Source organism: Balearica regulorum, chromosome 6, assembly GCF_011004875.1.
Source record: "Balearica regulorum gibbericeps isolate bBalReg1 chromosome 6, bBalReg1.pri, whole genome shotgun sequence".
NCBI lineage: Eukaryota > Metazoa > Chordata > Aves > Gruiformes > Gruidae > Balearica > Balearica regulorum.
Genome location: NC_046189.1, coordinates 11,254,496 through 11,276,148, shown reverse-complemented (window position 1 = coordinate 11,276,148; position 21,653 = coordinate 11,254,496). Strand labels below are relative to the sequence as shown.

The window sequence follows — 21,653 nt, the reverse complement described above, 5'->3', positions numbered from 1 at the left end:
CAGTTAGTTTTAGCGGTGAGGAATTCCTTACGTTGCCTTTTTTCACTGTGAACCCTATTAGTATAGTTGCAAAAGAAGAGTAGAGTTTTTTGAGTCTTGTTTAGTGCTGAGATCTACCCCCTTGTCAAGCTGTAAAATACTGAATATAAAGGTAGAACATTCAAAATGTGTGTATTTGATAGGCACTGTACATATCACAGAAGAATTAGGATTTTGGATTAGTTTGTACAGATTTTCTGTCTTAATTTTTTTTTCTTTTTTTACAAGCAAACTTAGTTTTTAAATTTCTGTAATTCTTTTTGAAACAAATTCTATCTGGAGTGATTTTTTTTTAGAAATTAGTGATCTGGATTGTGTACAGAAGTCCTTTCTTTGCATATTAAATCTTTTTTCTTATTGCAGAAATATTTTGATTGGCATGTCCAAAATAAGTAGTTACCTATTAGTCATATGCCTGTATTTTGCAGGGTTTGTTGTCTTGTGGGGCATGGGCTTGCTTTGATGAATTCAACAGGATTGATTTGGAAGTACTCTCTGTGGTTGCTCAGCAGATTTTTACTATCCAAAGAGGTAACCTGTTATTTTAATCATATCTTTCACTTAGATAACGACAAAGAATAAAGATACAACAGAACCTGCCCAGCAATGACATTAGTTTTTATTTCTTCATAGGCATTAATTCTGGATCTTATTTAATAGTATTTGAAGGAACTGAACTAAAACTGAACCCTACATGTGCTGTATTCATTACCATGAATCCTGGTTATGCTGGGCGCTCGGAGCTTCCTGATAATCTTAAGGTATTATAACACTTGTCATTTTATTACTTTTACTAGCTAATAGAGAAACTAAAAAAGAAATCACTTTTTGTCAAATATAGACATTATTAAGAATACTTACTATTGGTTAACTTCAGGTTTTTATTACACTACAGTAAAAATCATCATCTCAGAAGAAGAAGAAATTAAAAACAATAATTAGACTGAAAAATAAGAATAAACTAAATTTTAAAACATCAGGAAATGGTTGCTTGATTCAAGGTCTGACTCTCAGGATAAAAAAAAAAAAGAAATTTTTAAAAAACAATTTGTCCTGTGTCCATAGAAAGAAAAGGAAATCTGAGCAAATATATTGATAAATTGATAAAAATGAAGAAAAGTACAGTCTTTGTAAATATTTCCCAGAATTGTCTGGGAAGTTTGCTCACTAACACGGTATGAATACAGGATTCAAAAATACTACTTTATAGATGAAAGAAGACAATTTAAAAAACTTTCTGGTATAATATGAAAAATAGTGGAAGTTTTGTATGTTTGAAAGTATTCTGATGCTTGTTTGGTAGAACAATGGTAAAATTGAAGCATAGGCTGCAGCTAAACATTGCTAGTAGGAGTCTGATAGCATCAACTTATTTATGGTAGTTGTATTGCACTTTCCTATTCCTTCTAGAGCTTGTGGTGTTTTATGTGTTTTTGTTCTTAATCTTGAATGAAGATGACCTACTACCATGAATTATCACAATGGAAAATAAAGTATTTCTAAGCATTTTTGGAAAGTGATGAATATGTTGTAGTCATAATCGTGATAGTTAAACTTACTTAGCTGTGACTGTATTAATGAAATAACGAAAAAAAAAGTCTTTTATGTAATTGTAGAAAAATTTGTATAATGTATAATTTTTTCTGATGTGTTTTTTCATCTATATGTTTAATAGGCTCTCTTCAGAACAGTAGCTATGATGGTTCCTGATTATGCCATGATTGCAGAGATTGTTCTGTATTCTTGTGGTTTTGTCACTGCTCGATCTCTGTCTGTAAAGATTGTAGCTACGTATCGTCTGTGTTCAGAGCAGTTGTCATCTCAGCACCATTATGATTATGGAATGAGAGCTGTGAAGTCAGTACTCACTGCTGCTGGCAACCTGAAGGTAAATGATTTTCTGAATTTTCTTTGTCATCCAATAACTTAGTAATGTGTCTCTTTTGTAAGAAAAGGTACACTATTCTACATAATGGCAAGTAGCTGTTTAAAATTTCATTCTGTGATACCTGTGAAAATGAAAAGAGTATGTATTAGGGCATAAACTGAGGAAAGTCAAGAAGAGATAAAGCTACTGGGCCATTCATCACGCCACTGTCACTGAATGACGTGCCTATTAAGTGTGCTGATTATCTTTCAATTCTAGGTAAATGCAAGTTTACTGAGTTGTTTGGCATGTTGGTCGCTCCTTTGCTCTGCTTTTCCTACCAGGTTCAGATGCCTTTGCCATAGTACGTAAACACTTTCCAGTAACGTGCTGGCTAATATCTGCCATGTGTGACTTTGATCACTCTTTTATCTTTATGAAAAATGTAGTATTTTCTTTTAGCTTGCCTTGTCAATGAATGAATAGGTTTTATTAAGAAACCAAGCTCTTTTATTATTTCAGTTATTTTTTTATTTAGGTATAATTTATAATTCTCTTCCATTCTAATTTTTTTTCAACCTATAATCCTACTATAAAAAAACCCAAACCCTACAAACCCCAAAATCAGTAACTAAACTATATATTGTGGTAAAAGATGCATGTGGATTTTTTGGGGTTTTTTCTTTTTTTTTTTCCTGGGAGAGAGAGCTATATGCAAGCTTTTAGAATTTCCCCTTTGCTGAAGGCAGAAGTTTTATGTCAAAGTAGGGAAAACTATCCTTCTTAGGAAGAAAAAGAAAAAATCAACAGTTTAGGAAAAATGTCATATCAAATTTATAGTAACACCCATCACTGGGCATAAACTAAAGTGAAATTGTCCCACTATAGAAACCTACTGCAAACAACTTGATATGAATGTATAGACATACATCCAGAACATATGTTGTTATCAGTGGACCTGAACCTGCCAAAATAATTACATAGATGTACAACAGGAACTGTTCAGTAAATAGGCAAGTTTAACATCTGTTTTTTGAAAATATAAAAAATTAACTAACACTATTTTTTATATTTTTTAGCTGAAATATCCATTGGAAGATGAAGAAATTTTGCTCCTTAGGTCCATTACAGATGTCAACCTGCCTAAATTCTTGTCTCATGATTTACCACTTTTTGAGGTAGAAAACATACAGATTTTTAGTAATGTAAAGAGCTCACTAAAAATACTAATTGATAAAAATAGTATATAACAGGTTTATCAGAGAGACGGACCAAACACTTTTTTAATCTAGCCTGTAATTATTCTAAAACTTAGTCTTAAATGTTTCTTCCTAGCAAATATAGTGAGCATTCCGGTTTTGATAGTTCAGACTAATGAAAGTTCCTGCCAAGTCTACTGCTTGAAATGATAAGATACTATTTTTATATATTATGTATTCAAGATTTCAGAGTACTTTATGAGTATTCTTATGAAATAGGTAGGTACTAATAGTCTCCTTTTTATGAGAGAAAATTTAGATTTTCATTTAAAACGTGCAAAATAGTACATAGACTAAATGGCCCAGACTCATTCTTGTCCTGAGTGGATCACAGCATGGAACTGAGCTTGAGAAAATTATCTGTAACTTGGTCCCCTAATTTGCAGGATGCACTAACACAGTCAGTCTTTGTCTTAGTATGTGTCCTTTGGATTGGACTTCTTATCTGTTGCTGCAGGATAGGCATCTTTAATATACCTCTGATTGAACCAGACATGCCCAATGCAAATGTGAGCTGTCAACTTCATTAGGAAAAGTTTGCATCATCTTTGGTAGCTATGAGCTTTCTGTGTCCTGTTGGAAAAAGAAGAAAGGATCTGGGCTGTTGTATATAGATGTTTGGAAACTGAAAACGTTGTCTTTCATGTGTACCTTTTTAAACATTAGTGGAAAGATATTATGTGGACAAAAAATTTCTTTTATACAGCTATGGGAATTTGTGTGCAATTACACACTCACCACATCAAAAACTCTCATGAGTTCTTTTGGATAGTAAAAGGTATATTTTAGCAGTCATACTAGTTGCAATTATATTTTCAGTGTGTAATGCTTATTTTTGTGTAATTTTATAATGGAATAAAATGAGATAATTTATATAAGAAAACACCCATGAGAGCATGAAAGTTAATATGGAAGCTCTTTCCTTTAGGAATTTTAAGACAAAGCCTTAGAAATCTGAAGCACAGAAAGGTAATTGCCTTGCCCGAAGTTACATGAAAACGTAATGAATAAGAAACTGAATATATGTTTCTGCCCACTGTTCCTCTAATCTAATTAAAACTCTGCCCACACACTTTTTCCTGCAAACAAGTCATAAATATGAAGTGAGATTTTGTATTTTCATAATTTTTGAAATGGTGGAGATAAAGTTAGAAAAATTGGGAAAACAGAAGCATCTTCACTCTAAGTTTCAGTCTTTAAGAATAGCAATTTTAAGGATTTAATGTACAGAAATTAAGTATATTTATGAATTAATACTATAAATTTTTCACTTTCATAGAATAACAAATGTATGTTGCTTAGGGGCCCTATTAATGAATTTGTTTATAAAATTGATCCTGCTCTGTTGTGGACAAAACTCTTTTGTCCAGCAGTGCAACTTATGCTGTAGTACTAAATAGTTTCTTTTAATATGGTATTCTTCCATTTCACCATATTTACATCATCCATTTTGTAAGAAGCAAATGATTAATAGTTTTGGGTTTTTTTTCTCTCATTATCATAGGTATAAAATCTAGTAGGTATAGAAAGACCACATTCTAGCACAAGTGTGTAAATCTTTAATTCTTTAACAAAGAGTGTGGAGAAAAAGTGGAGGAGATGAATGACCAATGGAAATTTTACATCAAATGTGTTTCAGACAAGAAAAGCTGTTCACCTTGAACATAGCTTGATATTTGTACTTGTGAAATATGATTATTTTCATTGCAAAAGCCCTGTTTTTGTCATAGCCAATTGTAAAACATACTCACAGCACAGAATGATAAACATATATTTTAATACACTTTAATAAAACAAACACTTTAAGGTCAGGATATGGGATGCTCATTAACATGTTAACAGTGGAAACTAACAGTGCTAAAAGAAAACCAAGGCACACAGTAGAAGGAAACCAACATAGATAGTAACAGGAAAAATGTCAAAATAATGTGATTCTAAGGTCACTAATAATTGCTGTCAAATAATTTTTCAGTAATTTTTGCTTGCTTTCCAAGTTGATACTGCAGGTTTGTGTAATTGAAATGATAGCCCAGAGATTCTTTTTCTTGTTTGTTATGTCTTCAGTTTATTCTGTATCTTTCTTGTTTTGTTGTAAGCAAAACTGCAGGATCTTGCTTTTAGGTTTAGATTTCAGTTAATTATTTTTCACTTAAGTAAAAAAGGTGAATGCTTTCTCTACTTTCTAACTGTAATCTTTATAAACTAGTTCAATAAAAGCTAATATTTATCAGGAAAGAACATGCTTAGATAGTTAATTGCTTCTCTGTGTGCCCAGGTAAACATGAAAAAGATACATGAAGTACATATCAATAATAAATTGCAAAGTCAGTATTTTGGCTCATACAAGGGTGACATGTGAAATTCATAATTATTTTATTTTAATCAAAATAGATATTAGTCTGCCTAGTTTCAACAAAGGGTTGATTGCATGAGTTTCAAACCAAATTACTGTGAAAATAACTGTACTTTCCAATTAATTGTTTGGATAGGGTATTACTTCTGATTTGTTTCCTGGTGTGAAGCTACCAAAACCAGACTACAATGACCTATTGGAAGCCATCAAAACAAACTGTGATGCTATGAATTTGCAAATGACCGACGTATTTACTATGAAGATCCTGCAGATATATGAGATGATGATTGTGCGTCATGGCTTTATGATAGTTGGAGCGCCTTTTGGGGGAAAGACATGTGCGTATAGAGTTCTGGCAGGAGCACTGGGAGACATATGTGAGAAGGTATCTGAACATTTTTGTAAATATTTCTGGTGAAAACGATTTTGAAATAAATTTCATAAACATATTTTAGTATTTATAGTGAATACAGAATTTACTTTACGGAACTTAAAAACTAAGGAAAAGCTAAAGAATTTGAAGCTGTACTTCCAAACTTACATAAGACAGGATGACCCAATTTTAAATATATACATTTCATAAGTTTCTACAGTGGCATTTTCTCTAAATTCTTTCATTGGATTGGACAAGGAATGATTAGCTACTTAAAATTTCATGATAAACTGTTCCTTGTGCAAGCATTGTACCAGATTTCAAATTTCTTCACAAAAGCTGCTGAACTCTCTTTTAACAGAGATTATTCAGTTTAAACTACACCAAACAATGGATCTGCTTCATAAATTTATGCAAAGTTTTGAAGATTTTCAGATAAGAATATACTAAAGCCACGTAAACCCAGAAACTAAATAGTCTCAAATTTTGATTATTTTTGAAACCAGAGTATTTCAATTTTTCAGACAAATTTTGGATCTGAAACAAATACAAAATCTGTTCTGCTAAATAACTTCTCACCTGGTGTAAGAGAAGTGGGTAATAATTTTTATCTGTGGAACACTTAAGTACTCCAGTAGTATAGCTATATCAAATCAAATTCATGCCATCAAAATACTTGTTTCATATGGAATTTCTGGACTCCTGCCACTTGGGCTGTGGAGGCTTTTGCAGAATAATCTAATCATAGTTCCTGTCTTTAGTGTTCTGTGCTCTAAGGACCTCTAGATTTACTCTAGGTCTGCTAGGATGGGATATAAACCCAGTACAAGGCACTTCTGTAGCTGTTTCTGAAATTGTTTAGGATTTGAGACTTGAGAGGTGACTGGCCCACTCAGTGAACTCTGGGCAACCCCCAGAGAAAATTAGTAATAACCATGAAGCGTAAGTGATCTTCAGGACACTTCCTTAATGGTGATCTTGAATGCAGAACTGCGCACTGTAGGAGAAGATCAGGTTCGAGAATATCTAAGGAACCTGAAGGTGCACAAGTCCATGGGACCTGATGAGATGCATCCATGGGTCTTGAGGGAACTGGCAGATGAAGTGGCCAGGCCACTTTCCATCATATTTGAGAAGTCCTGGCAATCTGGCGAAGTTTCCACCAACTGGAAGAGGGGAAACATAACCCCCATTTTTAAGAAGGGAAAAAAGGAAGACCCAGGGAACTACAGGCCGGTCAGTCTCACCTCCGTGCCTGTCAAGATTATGGAGCAGACCCTCCTGGAGACTATGCTCAGGCACACGGAAGATAAGGGGGTGACTGGTGACAGCCAACACTGCTTCACTAAGGGCAAATTGTGCCTGACAAATTTGGTGGCCTTCTATGATAGGGTTACAGCGTTGGTGGATAAGGGAAGGGCAACTGATGTCATCTACCTGGACTTGTGCAAGGCATTTGACACTGTCCCGCACGACATCCTTGTCTCTAAATTGGAGAGACGTGGATTCAATGGATGGACCACTCAGTGGATAAGGAATTGGCTGGATGGTCGCACTGAAAGGGTTGTGATCAACAGCTCAATGTCCAAGTGGAGAACGGTGGCGAGTGGTGTTCCTCAGGGGTTGGTCCTGGGACCGGCACTGTTCAACGTCTTTGTTGGCAATGTGGACAGTGGGATTGAGTGCACCCTCAGCAAGTTTGCTGATGACACCAAGCTATGTGGTGTGGTTGACACGCTGGAGGGAAGGGATGCCATCCAGAGGGACCTTGACAGGCTGGAGAGGTGGGCCTGTGTGACCCTCATGAAGTTCAACAAGGCCAAGTGCAAGGTCCTGCACATGGGTTGGTGCAATCCCAAGCACGACTGTAGGCTGGGTGAGGAGTGGATTGAAAGCAGCCCTGAGCAGAAGGACTTGGGGGTATTGATTGATGAGAAGCTCAACATGAGCGGGCAGTGTGCGCTTGCAGCCCAGAAAGCCAACCGTGTCCTGGGCTGCATCAAAAGAGGTGTGACCAGCAGGTCGAGGGAGGTGATCCTGCCCCTCTACTCTGCTCTAGTGAGACCCCACCTGCAGTACTGCATCCAGCTCTGGGGGCCCCAGTACAGGAGAGACATGGAGCTGTTGGAGCGAGTCCAGAGGAGGGCCACGAAGCTGATGGGAGGGCTGGAGCACCTCTGCTATGAGGACAGGCTGAGAGAGTTGGGATTGTTCAGCCTGGAGAAAAGGCGGCTCCGGGGAGATCTAACTGCGGCTTACCAGTACCTGAAGGGGGCCTACAGGAAAGATGGTGAGGGACTGTTTATGAGGGAGTGTAGTGACAGGACAAGGGGTAATGGGTTTAAGCTGAAGGAGGGTCGCTTTAGATGAGATGTTAGAAAGAAATTATTTACTGTTGAGTGGTGAGAGGTACTGGCACAGGTTGCCCAGAGAGGTGTGGAGGCCCCATCCCTGGAAGTGTTCAAGGCCAGGTTGGATGAGGCTTTGGGCAACGTGGTCTAATGGAGGGTGTCCCTGCCCGCAGCAGGGGGGTTGGAACTAGATGATCTTTAAGGTCCCTTCCAACCCAAACCGTTCTATGATTCTATGATTCTGTCTTGTACTTTTGTGCAGATATCAGCCAGACTAGACTGCCTAGACTTTCAAATTGGTATTGCTATCAAACAGAACTCTATTCTTATGATCATTTATTAAAAGCTGTTACTTAGTTTCTTCCTATATTACAGATTAAATTGTGACACTTTTGCTTTTTAGGTATGCAGGAGAAATTCTGTTCCTACCCATCACTCCAATAAAGCAGTATTTAACTTGCTGCTTTTCCTTTTAATTCAGTGAATCGTTGTCCACTTGTTCCCATTTCTTTTTGTTAATGAGAAATGTTATGTGGTAGAGTAAGAAATTTTTATCTGATGATTTTCTTCCGCTTAGCTCAGCTTCTCATTGACTCTAATGATTAATAGCCATCATACCTATTGGAGCTTTCCCCCTGCCCCCAATAGAACTGATATCTAACTAATCAACAGAAATTCATTTTAATAAAAATTGCTTTTTTTGAGGATTTTTACCATTTTGAAGAAAATCTTCTCATTGATCTGAACTGATTAGTGTTAGTTGTGAGAACTCTAGCAGTTCTATTTGGACTATATTTGAATTTTATGATTAGGGAGCATTGTGATGAGTAAGATGAGAAGGAGAGATTTGTGATGAATGGGGTAAGAAGCTGCTAACAGAAATAATACAACAGAACATTGTAATGTACTTGCAAATCTTGAAGACTGTAAATCTCAAATTTTTGTCATTGCAACAGTGTTTTAGTTTTTTAGCTGGGCAACTGGTACAAAGTTGCTGTACTCAGTTTTTTAAAAATTTTTTTTTGTCATGATTGTGTGTTTGCTGTTCACATAGCTTGTAACTCTTTTCAAGAAGACGTTATCCATATTCCCCTTTCTTTAAATACTACATTTCCTTCTGAATATTCACTTTGGTGAAATAAAGTATGTTAGAATTAATTATATTTCAATACAAACTGTCAGAAAAAGAAGTTTTAATCATACTTTTTTATAAACACATTTGTTTCTCCTTTGAAATAATAAAATATATATAATAAAAATTCCTGCATTTTATATTTGATGAAGGGAAACAAAGAAGGATTATGTGTATCTGTGGGAGGAAGGCAGTCAGAACAGGCATGAAATGATGCTGAACTGATTTCTCAGTTCACATTCATAAACAATAGGGCTGATTTGGAAAGAAAGAGGTTTTTTCTTAAATCAAGGATAGATGTTTCTTATATTTTATGGCTATAGTAAGTAGGTGATGAAATGATTGTTTGCAGTTTGTCGCTTTTTCTTGTAATTCATTCCTGTAGAACAGTGTTTTTCAGTCACCGGATCTCTGATATGTGCAGTATTAAATGTCATATTTGGTCACAAGGAGAGAAGGAAAGAATCGGTTGAAGTTTAATCAAAAAGTAAAATTTGATATTTTTACATGTTTTAAGTAAAAAACCAACCAAACAAAAATATCGCAACAAAAATCCAAACCAACTTTGTAATGCCATTTTGACATCAATCTCAGAAATTTACCAAGGCAGTCATATTTATTCCTTAAACATGGGAAAAATTGCTTGGTCTCTTGTAATCCCTGTAATTGTAAGAATAGAACTTGGGTTTCTTGATTGACTGCCTACTGTCCAGTTCACTAACGTTAAAAAAAAACCAACACCAAAACCCAAACCCATTCCATTTTCATTTATCAAGCTACTGTTCAGTATTAAAATTAGACTTCCAACTACATATGATAAATTTGGGATAATTGTCTTTAGACACTTGTTAATCATCATTCAAATGTAATATGTGTAATTCCTGCTGTAAACTGATGAAATTTTTATGAAGATTTATTAATATATAACTGTAAAATTCAAAATAAAGCAAATGGCATAATAAATTGCATGTTTGGTATTAACAGATTTTATTACTTTTGTGTCTTCAGGGGCTGATGGAAGAAAACAAAGTTCAGATCGCTGTTTTAAATCCCAAATCCATAACAATGGGTCAGCTATATGGAGAATTTGACCCAGTGTCACATGAATGGTCAGATGGTGTCCTAGCAGTGAGCTTCAGAGCATTTGCTTCTTCCCAAGTAAGTGCTTAACAAGCTGAGAACATTTTGGGAAATGAATTTTCAATGTCTACATTTTAGAATTTAGTTTCATGTTGTTTGCACAACCATTGTAGGATTCATATGCTTAATCATTTGAATGCAGAGTCTGCAGTTTGGCTTGACTGTAGTATGCTCCATGCAAAATACTTTCTGGATATTAGTGAAACAAAATTTGTGTTTGAGAATTCCTTACGTGATGATAAAGGTGCTTGTTTGCATATGTTATAAATAAATTAATATTTAATCTTTCAACCATATTGTCACTCCTTATTTTGTCTGATTAGGGCCCAAGTCTGTGCTCTTTATGTGTATTGGCATTTTGATGTTTATTTTGGAAGAAACTCCTTTCTGAGTGTGGCTAATGGCTGACATTCCATTGAACTGTTTTCACTGAGTATAATAAAAGATGTGTCTACTGGACAGATACTTTAATTTTTGCTAGTGACTGCAGTATCAGACTCTTTGCCTCTATAAGCTTAAATAAACTAATAGTATATTGAAGTTGATCAGTGTGAATTTCACCAACTCTAATAACACTTGCAGAACGGCACAACTGCTTTGTATTTTCCTGTAAGAAATATGATGAATACCCATGACTATTTGCTTATATTGTAAAAACCCAGACATATTACATTTTAAATATTACCATATTCCTTAAATTAGTCCTATTGCCTTCCATGGTAAGTGTGCTGTAGGTATTGCTGATGAATAGTAACTTGTATTAACCATCTCACTGTGTCATAAGTCAAAGTATTTGAATATGTTGCAGTTTGACAGAAGCAATATACTGCATTGCAAGTATAACTAAAAGAAACAAATTATATTAACCTTCTATAGTTAACTATGGTATGTGTTTTAAAATTATAAAACTAAATTGTGATTATAGATTGTGATTTCAGAAACTGCTTGTAATTCAAGTCTGTACTCTGAGTAGTTTTGTGGAAAATAACTTTAGATCTAAAATATTTATTTTACAGTAAACATAATAACAAAAATTGCAAATATTTGATTAAAAATATTTTCTGCAAACCAGACTCCAGATAGGAAGTGGCTGGTTTTTGATGGACCAGTGGATGCAGTATGGATTGAGAATATGAATACTGTGCTTGATGATAATAAAAAATTGTGCCTCATGAGTGGAGAGATCATCAAAATGTCACAGCAAATGAGCCTTATTTTTGAACCTATGGATTTAGAAGTTGCTTCTCCTGCTACTGTAAGTAGCTGTCTTTGAAAGACTTATTACAAGTGCCTTTGATTATTGTGATATATATTCTATTTTTTTAAAAATATACATAACTGAGAATAGTAATTATAAATTTGTATTTCTTTGATATATGTTTTAAAAAAGAACATTGTAGCTTGGTTTGCTTGTTTAATTTTTTCATAATCTTACAATATGATGTGAAAAATTACGTATTTACATATGTAATATAAATTATATATACAGAAGACCCTGTAACTGTTCAGGGTCAGGCCTTGCAAGTGCCTGACAAGAAAAATAAAACAATTCATGTGCAAATCTTTAATCTCCCAGACAAATTCTGATAAAACTAACAATCATATTTCTGACACTTTATCTATCATACTTATTTTTTCTGATGGCACTTTGTGGAATGCAAAAATTTTCTCTTGAATATGAATACAGGCTCAGATAATATAAACAGAACAAATATCTGTGTTGTCACACTGGAAAGGAATTTTTACTTAAAAATTATATAACAATTAAAAATAAGCGTTAGGTACTCTAGTAATCAGTTTATTATCTTTTGTGACCTTAATGTTGGGAACTAATTCTATTTAAGAGGTAAATCTGTCTTTGACATTAGGTCTCCTGTTGGCTGAAGAAACAGAGCTGCGTTTGAAACGCATCTGTATCAGGGCTCACAAAACCCCATTGTAATCATTATATCAGCTTTTAATAATCCTAGAAACTATATGTTACAACACTGCATGCTATTTTAAGTTCTTTTAGATAGGAAAAAAACCACCTTTGGAGATTGCATAAAGCAACATGCACCTTTTTGTTTATTTTTAGGTTTCAAGGTGTGGTATGGTCTATATGGAGCCCCATATGTTAGGCTGGAGACCGTTAATGATGTCTTGGTTAAATACAATGCATTCGGGAATCAGCTCTGTGCATAAAGAATTTACAATAGGCCTGTTTGACAGAATGGTACCGCTTTGTCTTGAGTTTATTAGGAAATACACAAAGGTAGGATAAAGAACTTTTCTGAGAAACTCAGAGTGCATGAATTATTTTCACTTCCACGTGTCAAAGGAACAAATAATTTTATTTGGACCATGTTAATTTATATTTATTAATTTTTAAAAACAACTGTTAAGATGAAGGCTGTGAGCAAGGTTTCTGTGTGTATTGTTTTACTTGCTTCTGAATGTATTTTAGACACACCTATCTTCCAATTTTTTTAATCTTCACAATGAGGAAAAACCCCCACCATGTAGGAGTCTCTTTTCAGTGAGTAAAACACACTTGCAACTGAGAGCATTTCTTATTTCTTTTCAGGAACTGTCTCCTACTTCAGATACAAACTTAATTCGGTCACTAATGAATCTGATGGACTGCATGATGGATGAATTTGCTGATGAAGCCAAGGTTAAAGCTATGAATGACCATGACATTTTCTCCTGGCTTGAGGTAGGCACTTTATTTAATATACAAAATAGGAAATTCCAAACTAAGTTTTAGTGAAATGGACTTCATAAGGATTAAAACCTATATTTTGTCATTAGAATTCGTATTTTGTAATATCCATTTAGGAAAATACTATTACCTTTACAATTGATACATAGTTGAGTCTGATGTATTTGATGTCTTGATATAAATTTAATGAATTTCATACAAACCAGCCAAAACTGTATTATGATTCTCCAGTTTCTGGTATCTCAGTTTATTGCTAGTTAGATCTCTAGGGATTACAATTCAAGGAAAGCCCTGTTAGCAGGCATAGCCATTGCTGTGTGAGATAGGCCTTTGAATAACAGAAAGATAATCTAAATTGTTCTGGAACAAAAATCAGTCTATGCTTGAACTTTCTCAAAATAATGGCTCTGCGCTAAGCAGGTCAGGCATTTTGCTGCACAACAAAGGTGATCAGATGCTGATCATAAATGGTGTTCTATTTTAGCAGCAGTATGGTTCCATGCTATGGAAGTTGGTCCAGTGTAATTCTACTGTGATTTATGACAAAGATTTTTTTTTTCTTTACTTTGATGAATAAGAACTTTGTAATATGCAGGTACTGGCGTTACTTTTTTTTTTTTTCCCCCCAACTCTAGGGTATTTTTTTATTTTCACTGATATGGTCTGTAGGAGCTAGCTGTAAGGAAGATGATCGACTGAAATTTGACAAAGTTGTGCGAGAAATGCTTAATGGACCAATTAGTGAGGAGATAAGAGAACGATACAAATTGTTGAGCAGTATTGATCAACAGCCTTCAAAAGCTTTTACTGTCCCATTTCCAACAGAAGGAACAATTTATGATTATCGTTTTGTCAAAAAGGTGAGGATTGCAAAATAAGATGTGGACTTCTATTTTGAATGCTACAAGGTGTGCATTGTAAATTTGTTTTTGGTGCCTGCTTCTTTTACCACTGAATAGGCCAGACAGCCATCCTTGTGAACTAACGATGGTTTTGTGTACTGGCTGGGACTTGCAGTACCAAAGCCTGTCTTTTGGCAACCAGAGTAACTGCCTGTTGTGGCAGAACAAGTTTGCAAAGAATCTTAACCAGTTGTGCTTTTCTGTTTTTTTTTATTTTTTAATTTATTTTTGATTTATTGTAAGATTATGCTATTTTGAGTTTCAGCCCTTTTCTTAAATTGACGAAGCAATTGATATACTTTAGGCCATAACTCTTTCATTTCTGTAGTAGGCTGCTTCTCTGCCTCTTCTTGTCTGCCCATTTTTCCTGGGATTAAGATGTGAATCCATGGTGCATCTCTCCCAGTGGAGAAGAAAACTTCACACACTGGATCTAGTGTGCTCCAGAGACTCCGAGATAAAATAAATGTACCTTTTTGGTTTTGAGCTTGTCATTCCCGTGAAGTCCTGTTGCAGTACAACGAGAATTACTTTTGTCTAGATTTCAGCTTATGCGTTATTCCTGTGTGTTGCCAAGGAAAGTGGCTGAGATTTCCACCAGCACTAAAAGATTTATGTCTTCTGATCATAATCCATAAAAATATGTTCTTCCAGTAAAGGGATTTTTGTGTTCAGAAGTGGGAATATGCCCCCTCTAAGAAAGACTTAAGGAGAGAGCAATCTTTTTTATCTCAAGATAGAATTTTTTTGGTATAGTATGGAACATTCAGTTGTTTCAGGGCTATTTACAATTTTTTTAAAAATCTCCTTATATTAATTTACTGCTGGAGAGTTTTGACATCTTTAGTTTTGACATCTAGACTCCTCTAATAGGCTGATCTAAAGGGCAAAGCTTTGCTATGAAGCTTCAGCACTAAAATTAATCTGCCCTCAAATTCCACAGTTTGGAGGTATTTATTATGAATGAGAGTCTGTGAAAAGGCTGACTATGCTTTTTTTAGTTTCGGTGATTAAATTTATACAGTAATTTCCTATTTTATTCCATATTAAATACATATTTAAGCTCAACGTGAGCCAGCAATGTGCACTTGCAGCCCAGAAAGCCAACCATATCCTCGGCTGCACCAAAAGAAGTGTGACCAGCAGGTCGAGGGAGGTGATTCTTCCCCTCTACTCCGCTCTTGAGACCTCACCTGGAGTACTGCATTCAACTCTGGGACCCCCAACATAGGAAGGACAGGGAGCTGTTTGAGTGAGATCAGAGGAGGGCTGTGAAGATGATCAGAGGGCTGGAGCACCTCCCTTGCAAAGATAGTCTGAGAGAGTTGCAGTTGTTCAGCCTGAAGAAGAGATGGCTCTGAGGAGACCTTATTGGAACCTTCCAGTACCTAAAGGGACCTACAGGAAAGCTGGAGAGGGACTGTTTACAAGGACATGGAGTGATAGGACAAAGGGTCATGGTTTTAAACTGAAAGAGGGTATATTTAGATTAGATATCAGGAAGAAATTCTTCTCTATGAGGGTGGTGAGGCACTAGAACAGGTTGCCCAGAGTTGTTGATGTCCCCTCCCTGGAAGTGTTCAAGGCCAGGTTGGATGGTGTTTTGGGCACCCTGGTCTAGCAAAGGGTGTCCCTGGCAATGGCAGGGAGGTTGGAACTATATGGGCTTTAAGGTCCCTTCGCATCCAAACCATTCTATGTTTCTCTGATAAGCATGTTTCCATTCTATATATGTGTGTGTGTGTGTACAGATATAAAAGGTAAGATAAAGTCCTTGTCTCTCAGTAGTTGCATGCTTCAGGCACAGGTGTTATGTGTCTTTTTAAGTACTCTCAATTGAAAGCACTGTATTCTGAAACAAACCCATGAAATTATTTTTTAATCCTTTTAAAAATTGGTTGATAACTCCATCTGTTAACTCATAGAACTTTGATTTTTCTGTTTGCATTAGCTTTATGCTGGTTTTTTCCTGTTTATTATAAGCATATTACTTTCATGTAAATTAAAATAGGGAGCCGGAATTTGGGAACCCTGGGTGGAAACACTCAAATCAGCTCCTCCTATACGTCAGGATATGATGTTTAATGAAATAATTGTACCAACTCTGGATACTGTTCGATACATGGCATTGATGGAATTGTTGACAGTGCATCAAAAACCTTCTATATTTGTGGGGCCAACAGGAACTGGAAAAAGTACCTATATTACTGTAAGTACTTTTAATACTGACATTAGACGTAGTTATAAAACATGTAAGATGAGGAATAATTTGATAACTTTTTTTAAAAGGAAAATGAGACACAAATCCTTGGATATTATGAAATGTAATTATAAACAACTAAAAATGCAGTTCTGTAGCAAAAGATGGTGGTTTTGGGTTTGTTTTTTTTCTCTGCACTTCCAGACTAAATTCTTAAGAAGCACCTAGATATCCATATATAGTCTATGATCTAGTCTTGGGATTTCTAAGCTTCATATAATTTTTCCGTAGAAAGGAAAAAAAAGGATAGGGTTTTTCAGTATATAAACAGTTAATTGTTTCAATGTGAATCTTTCATTTTCTAGGAAGTAGCAATGTCAACAATTGTTTAATATTTAAAAAGTTATGTTATACATTAGTATATCAGGCATTTTATCTAGATTAATATTATATTGCAGATTTCTATATATGACACACATACATACATTAAAAAGTCTATTAAGTTAGTAAAATAGAAAGTTCAAAAGCTAATAAATTCTACCTTATACAATAATTGACATTTCTTGAGCATTCGTTATGATAACCTGGTGAATTGCGTGATCGTATGGTTGTTTTTCTCTTGTAGGGTTCCAGTCTTACCACTAAGGGTATTAGTCTGTTCACATATTTTTTTTAAAAAGAAAAAAAGACCATTTTATGTAGAACCTCTTCTCCACTTGCAGAGCTTCAAAAACTTGCAGTAAATTCAGGAAAACAGCAGATTTGGAGATGGATTCTGTCCCTGTCAGTGACAGAAGTCCTCTGTAACAGTAGACAAGTCACCCTAATGAAACTTTTCATGGGCAATTATTGTGTTCCTCATTTTGTGGAGGGCTGATCTGAATCCATGGGTTCTGGTTTGCAGAAGTGCTGTTCTTCAGATAATAACAACTTGATTTTTTAAAGTTAGTTCTCTAACTGGATAATGTTTTGCCCATTACCCTTCTATATCTTTGTACTGGTGTGTACCATAGAAAAGCCTGTAAGAAAACTACTAATTTTGTCTTTGAACATGATTAGAATTCTGTTTAATAAATGAACACTGAGCACTGAAGAGAAAACAAATCATTGACAGCTGTTTTTTAAGTTACCATTGTGCATTTTTATATTGAAAGAGGCAAGATATACTTGGTTCAAAGTCTGCCTAATGATAATCAAAACACATGATAGTAAGTAATAAAAACATTTAATGCAACTAATGACTTAGTACAGCCAACAATATATATTTTTTTCAGAGCTTGTGAAATTCTAATCAAAGGGAATAACAGTCTTGTAAAAAGCATTGTAACTTCAACTATTAGAATAAGAAATCAAGATAAATGTGGGGGGGCGTGTTAAATTTTTTTTTCCATGTCTACAAATATTTTTTTTCCTATCTAAAGGGATAAATCAGAATGTATAATTGAAAGCAGATTTTATTATCTTTTTAAAATAATTGAGTCATTATTTTGGGATAAAGTATTTCCTTTTTTTCATCTTCAGTCACCAAGTGATGTTTTATTCATTTTAATTTGGTCATGCCATTATTAAAATAACAATAAGGATCTATTCTAATGGTGTAGATCAGAAATTTTAGATAAATTTTAATTCTTCCTATAGATCTGAGAGATACTATGGGTTAAATCCCGATACCATCAATTTTTCTGGGAGACTATTAAAGCCTGACAAGCAATGGAACTGTGACAATAGAATGTTCATAATATTGAGGTTCACTTACAGAGTTTTCCGAATTCAGCATTTTTAACTGGATTCTATCTAGATCTGTGGGAAAGTATACTTTTGACGCAAAAAGGGGATATGTGAGTAGAGATATGGCAAAGCCATTATCGCATTTTTAGCTAATGGGTTCTCTAAGTAAATCATAAGAGAGAAGGAAGAAGCCATTCCTCTGAGCAGCACAAAATTGATTTTATTTGTTCTTTTTTCCTCCAGTATGTCTTTTTGTAGAGGATTTTGCTTCTGTTGATTGCTACAGTGTAATCAGCATGAAGCCTGTGTACACTCAATTGTTTTGCAGAGGGAGCAAAACTTGAAAGTTATGTAAGCAGATAAAATAAATTTGTCTTATGGTCTTGAATCTGTTACCTTTCCTTCCTTTTGTGTGATAAAATTAACTGTGAAGTTACTGACTATGGCCTATTTAACTTAGTTTTGGTTTTAAGTTACGTTTCTGAAATAATTTTGAAGAAAATAAATATTAAGAATGGAAGGAAATCTGTTCATAAAAGACTGTTCTGCAATATTGATGTCAGAAATATAATAAAGCATAAGTAAAACATTTGTTTATAATGAAGACTATGACTAGTTTCTACTGCCCAGTTAATTTCTGGGCTGATAGTTAAGAAAGTGATATTTCTTGGGAGTTCAGAACTGATAAAAGGAATAAAAGAAATATGGCCATTGAGTCACATTGCTTTATAGTTTCCATAAGTTGTCATTCTTATATTTTTGTGCAGCATATCTGATTTTTCCTTCAAGAATAGAGATTAAACATTCTTTCTGCTGAAAAGACTATATGGTCTTGGAAGGTCCAAACAGCTGTTGAGAGAGAGATTAGACTAGTCATTAGAGACATTACTTTATATGCAATAATACTCTGTAGCAACTGCTGGAAGGATGGAAGGGTATCTTCCCCTTGTGGTTTTACTCACATATGGGTAAGAAATGAGTCCCACTCAGTCTTACTTGAAATGCTGATTTTGATCCAGATTTCCCCTAGTGGTTAAATTGCAGCTAACATAAGGGACTTTGGAAGGTAGTTATCATTATAAAATACTACCAATCTTGATGGTAAAGCTTATCTTTAGATGTTCTTGCTCTGCCCTTCAAAAGAAATATTCCTGGAAACTCTTCAAAACTAGGCATAAATATTTGGATGTGTGGATACTTCTGCAAATTTGGGTGTGGATTAGTACAGGCAATATATATCAACTCTAATTACTACTATGAAGTGTTATGTGTGCAAAATATTAACATACTGAATTTATATAATACCCTAGGTAGATTTTTTTTTTTGAGAAAATGTGAAAATGTCTATATTGGAGTTAGAAATTTTTCTCTGACAAATTAAGTTTATTATGGTTTGAATTATTCAAGAATATTGGTTTATCTGATGAAATATGATTACTCATATACTGAAATATGATATGAGTTCTCTTCAAGTTAAAATACTACTTTATCATTTTAAATAAAATAAAAATGGTACAAAAACGTCTTATCTTTTACATTGCTATTTGCTAAAGTGTTATAAAATTTGTTTATCTATGTATATAGTTTTACTTTCTCCTCTTCACAATCCTTCCAGAATTTTCTTTTAAATAATTTGAATAAAGAAGTCTACAAGCCACTGCTCATTAACTTTTCAGCACAAACTAGAGCAGCTCAGACTCAGAATATTATAATGTCCAAGCTGGACAAACGGAGAAGAGGAATTTTTGGACCTCCTCTTGGGAAAAGAATGGTAACTGATATATTTCTGTATGTAAATCAGTCCGTAAATGCATTATTTTCTCAGCTGATCACAGGCGATATCAAGAAAGGATGCTCAATTTGAAATAAACTGTCAGAGTTCTAATTCTTCTAATTTAGATCTTCATTTCTCTTCTTTCTCCCTTCTCCTAGTAATATGCATACTGTTTTAATCAACAGAAAATGTGATATATGATATGAATAACTGTGAACAGCATTGTCATATTTCCCCTTCCATATTTTGTGGTATTATCCTTGAGATAAGAGGTCTCTGAGCATGAAATCAGTGTTGCGGAATCAGCTTTGAGCATGAGGTTGGACTAGATGAACTCCAACGTTCCTTCCAACCTGGATAGTTCAATGATTTTGGGAGTGTTAAAGGAGATTTGACTCTTTTAAGTTGTTATCTCTGATGCCTGCCAAAGCACTCAAGATCAATGAAACTGAAGCGTGAGAAGGATGAGTAGACCTCTTCCTCTTTTTTTTCCTGCAGTGAGCAAATCTTTTTTCCCGTCTAGAAGAGTTGCAATGAGACTGAAAATAGAAATCTAAGGAGTTTTCATTATCTCTCTCTCTTTTTTTTTTTTTTTAATTTTTTCCCCCAACCCAGATTAAGGACAAATTTAGCTTTTAAGGAAAATTTTAAAATTACTATGTTTATAATAAAGTGATAGATGTTTATGATTTAATACTGGTACTTTTAGGGTGCCTGTAGATTTTTTTGTATTTGCAGGCTTCCCCACCCCCACCCCCCCCCCAGTATTTCCTAGCTATTTTTTAATAAGTGTTTGTTATCAAGTGCAAAATGTATTAATGTTAGAAGTTCATTGAGGAAGTATTATTTAAAGTTTTAAAGTGTTTTAAGGTCTTCCCCTGCCTCCCCCTCCAAGCTATTCTTTTAAGATGTATTTTAGCCCAGTCTTAAAAATGTAAAGATACTTTGAAGATAAATTTTTTTTCTTCATATGTATTAGTCAAGAACACTTCAAACCATTTCATTATGTTGCCCAAATTGCAGTGCTAAATAAGATACAAGGCCCATGATTTAACCTGTTTTGACCAAATTTCTGCTCTGTATCAGTTAAAGAATGAGAAGAAATGGGATAAAATGCATAACTGCGTTTCTAGAACTTGCATCGTTTGCATTAGGTTAGTCGTTTGAAGATGTTTCCTGATCAGGAGTGGCCTATACTTTAGGAACAGCAGTGCCAAGAAATATGTAATGTTTAATAGATTTAAAAACAGAACCATAGTCTCGCTGAAGTTTGAGATTTTTGTGGGTCTTTTTGACTCCATCTTTTTTCCCCAAGAAAAGCCATGTAACACAGGTTAAATAGCAAGTATCAGTTCACCGTGTTTCAAATACACTCAGAAACAAGAAGAGAAGCACAGTTTCTCTCTTCTATAGGTATGTTTTGCAATGGCTTTAGAGTGGCGCAGTTATTTCTTAAGTTAGATTTTTATTTAAATCAGCAGCAACTCCATTAAGAGCTTAGGACTGCTTTTCAAAAACATGTATTCACGTGTATTATTCCCACTAATTTTAATGGGAGTGAACTGATGTGCAGTGTTTCCAGAATCAAGCAAAATGATGGCATATATTCAGCAAAATAAATAAATGCAAAAACCTTTATGTTTTTCTTTTGAGGTTGTATTTGTAGATGATGTTAATATGCCAGCACGAGAGGTCTATGGTGCTCAACCGCCTGTTGAATTACTACGGCAGTGGTTAGATCACTGGAATTGGTATGACCTTAAAGACTGCTCAATGATTAAATTGGTAGATGTTCAGATTGTGTGTGCAATGGGACCACCAGGTAAGAGAT

General features: G+C 34.7%; 1 protein-coding gene across 1 annotated transcript in view; it reads left to right on the top strand.

The window, feature by feature from the left end:
* The window catches only part of DNAH7 (dynein axonemal heavy chain 7), a 112,625-nt gene that overhangs the window by 42,218 nt on the left and 48,754 nt on the right, over positions 1-21,653 (top strand). The window contains exons 25-37 of the mRNA XM_075755785.1: positions 468-570; positions 673-800; positions 1,715-1,927; positions 2,986-3,084; positions 5,655-5,903; positions 10,383-10,532; positions 11,587-11,769; positions 12,592-12,768; positions 13,081-13,212; positions 13,854-14,078; positions 16,132-16,329; positions 19,664-19,819; positions 21,476-21,644. Of these exons, the coding sequence (XP_075611900.1) occupies positions 468-570; positions 673-800; positions 1,715-1,927; positions 2,986-3,084; positions 5,655-5,903; positions 10,383-10,532; positions 11,587-11,769; positions 12,592-12,768; positions 13,081-13,212; positions 13,854-14,078; positions 16,132-16,329; positions 19,664-19,819; positions 21,476-21,644 (2,182 nt within the window). The remainder of the gene's footprint in view (positions 1-467; positions 571-672; positions 801-1,714; positions 1,928-2,985; positions 3,085-5,654; positions 5,904-10,382; positions 10,533-11,586; positions 11,770-12,591; positions 12,769-13,080; positions 13,213-13,853; positions 14,079-16,131; positions 16,330-19,663; positions 19,820-21,475; positions 21,645-21,653) is intronic.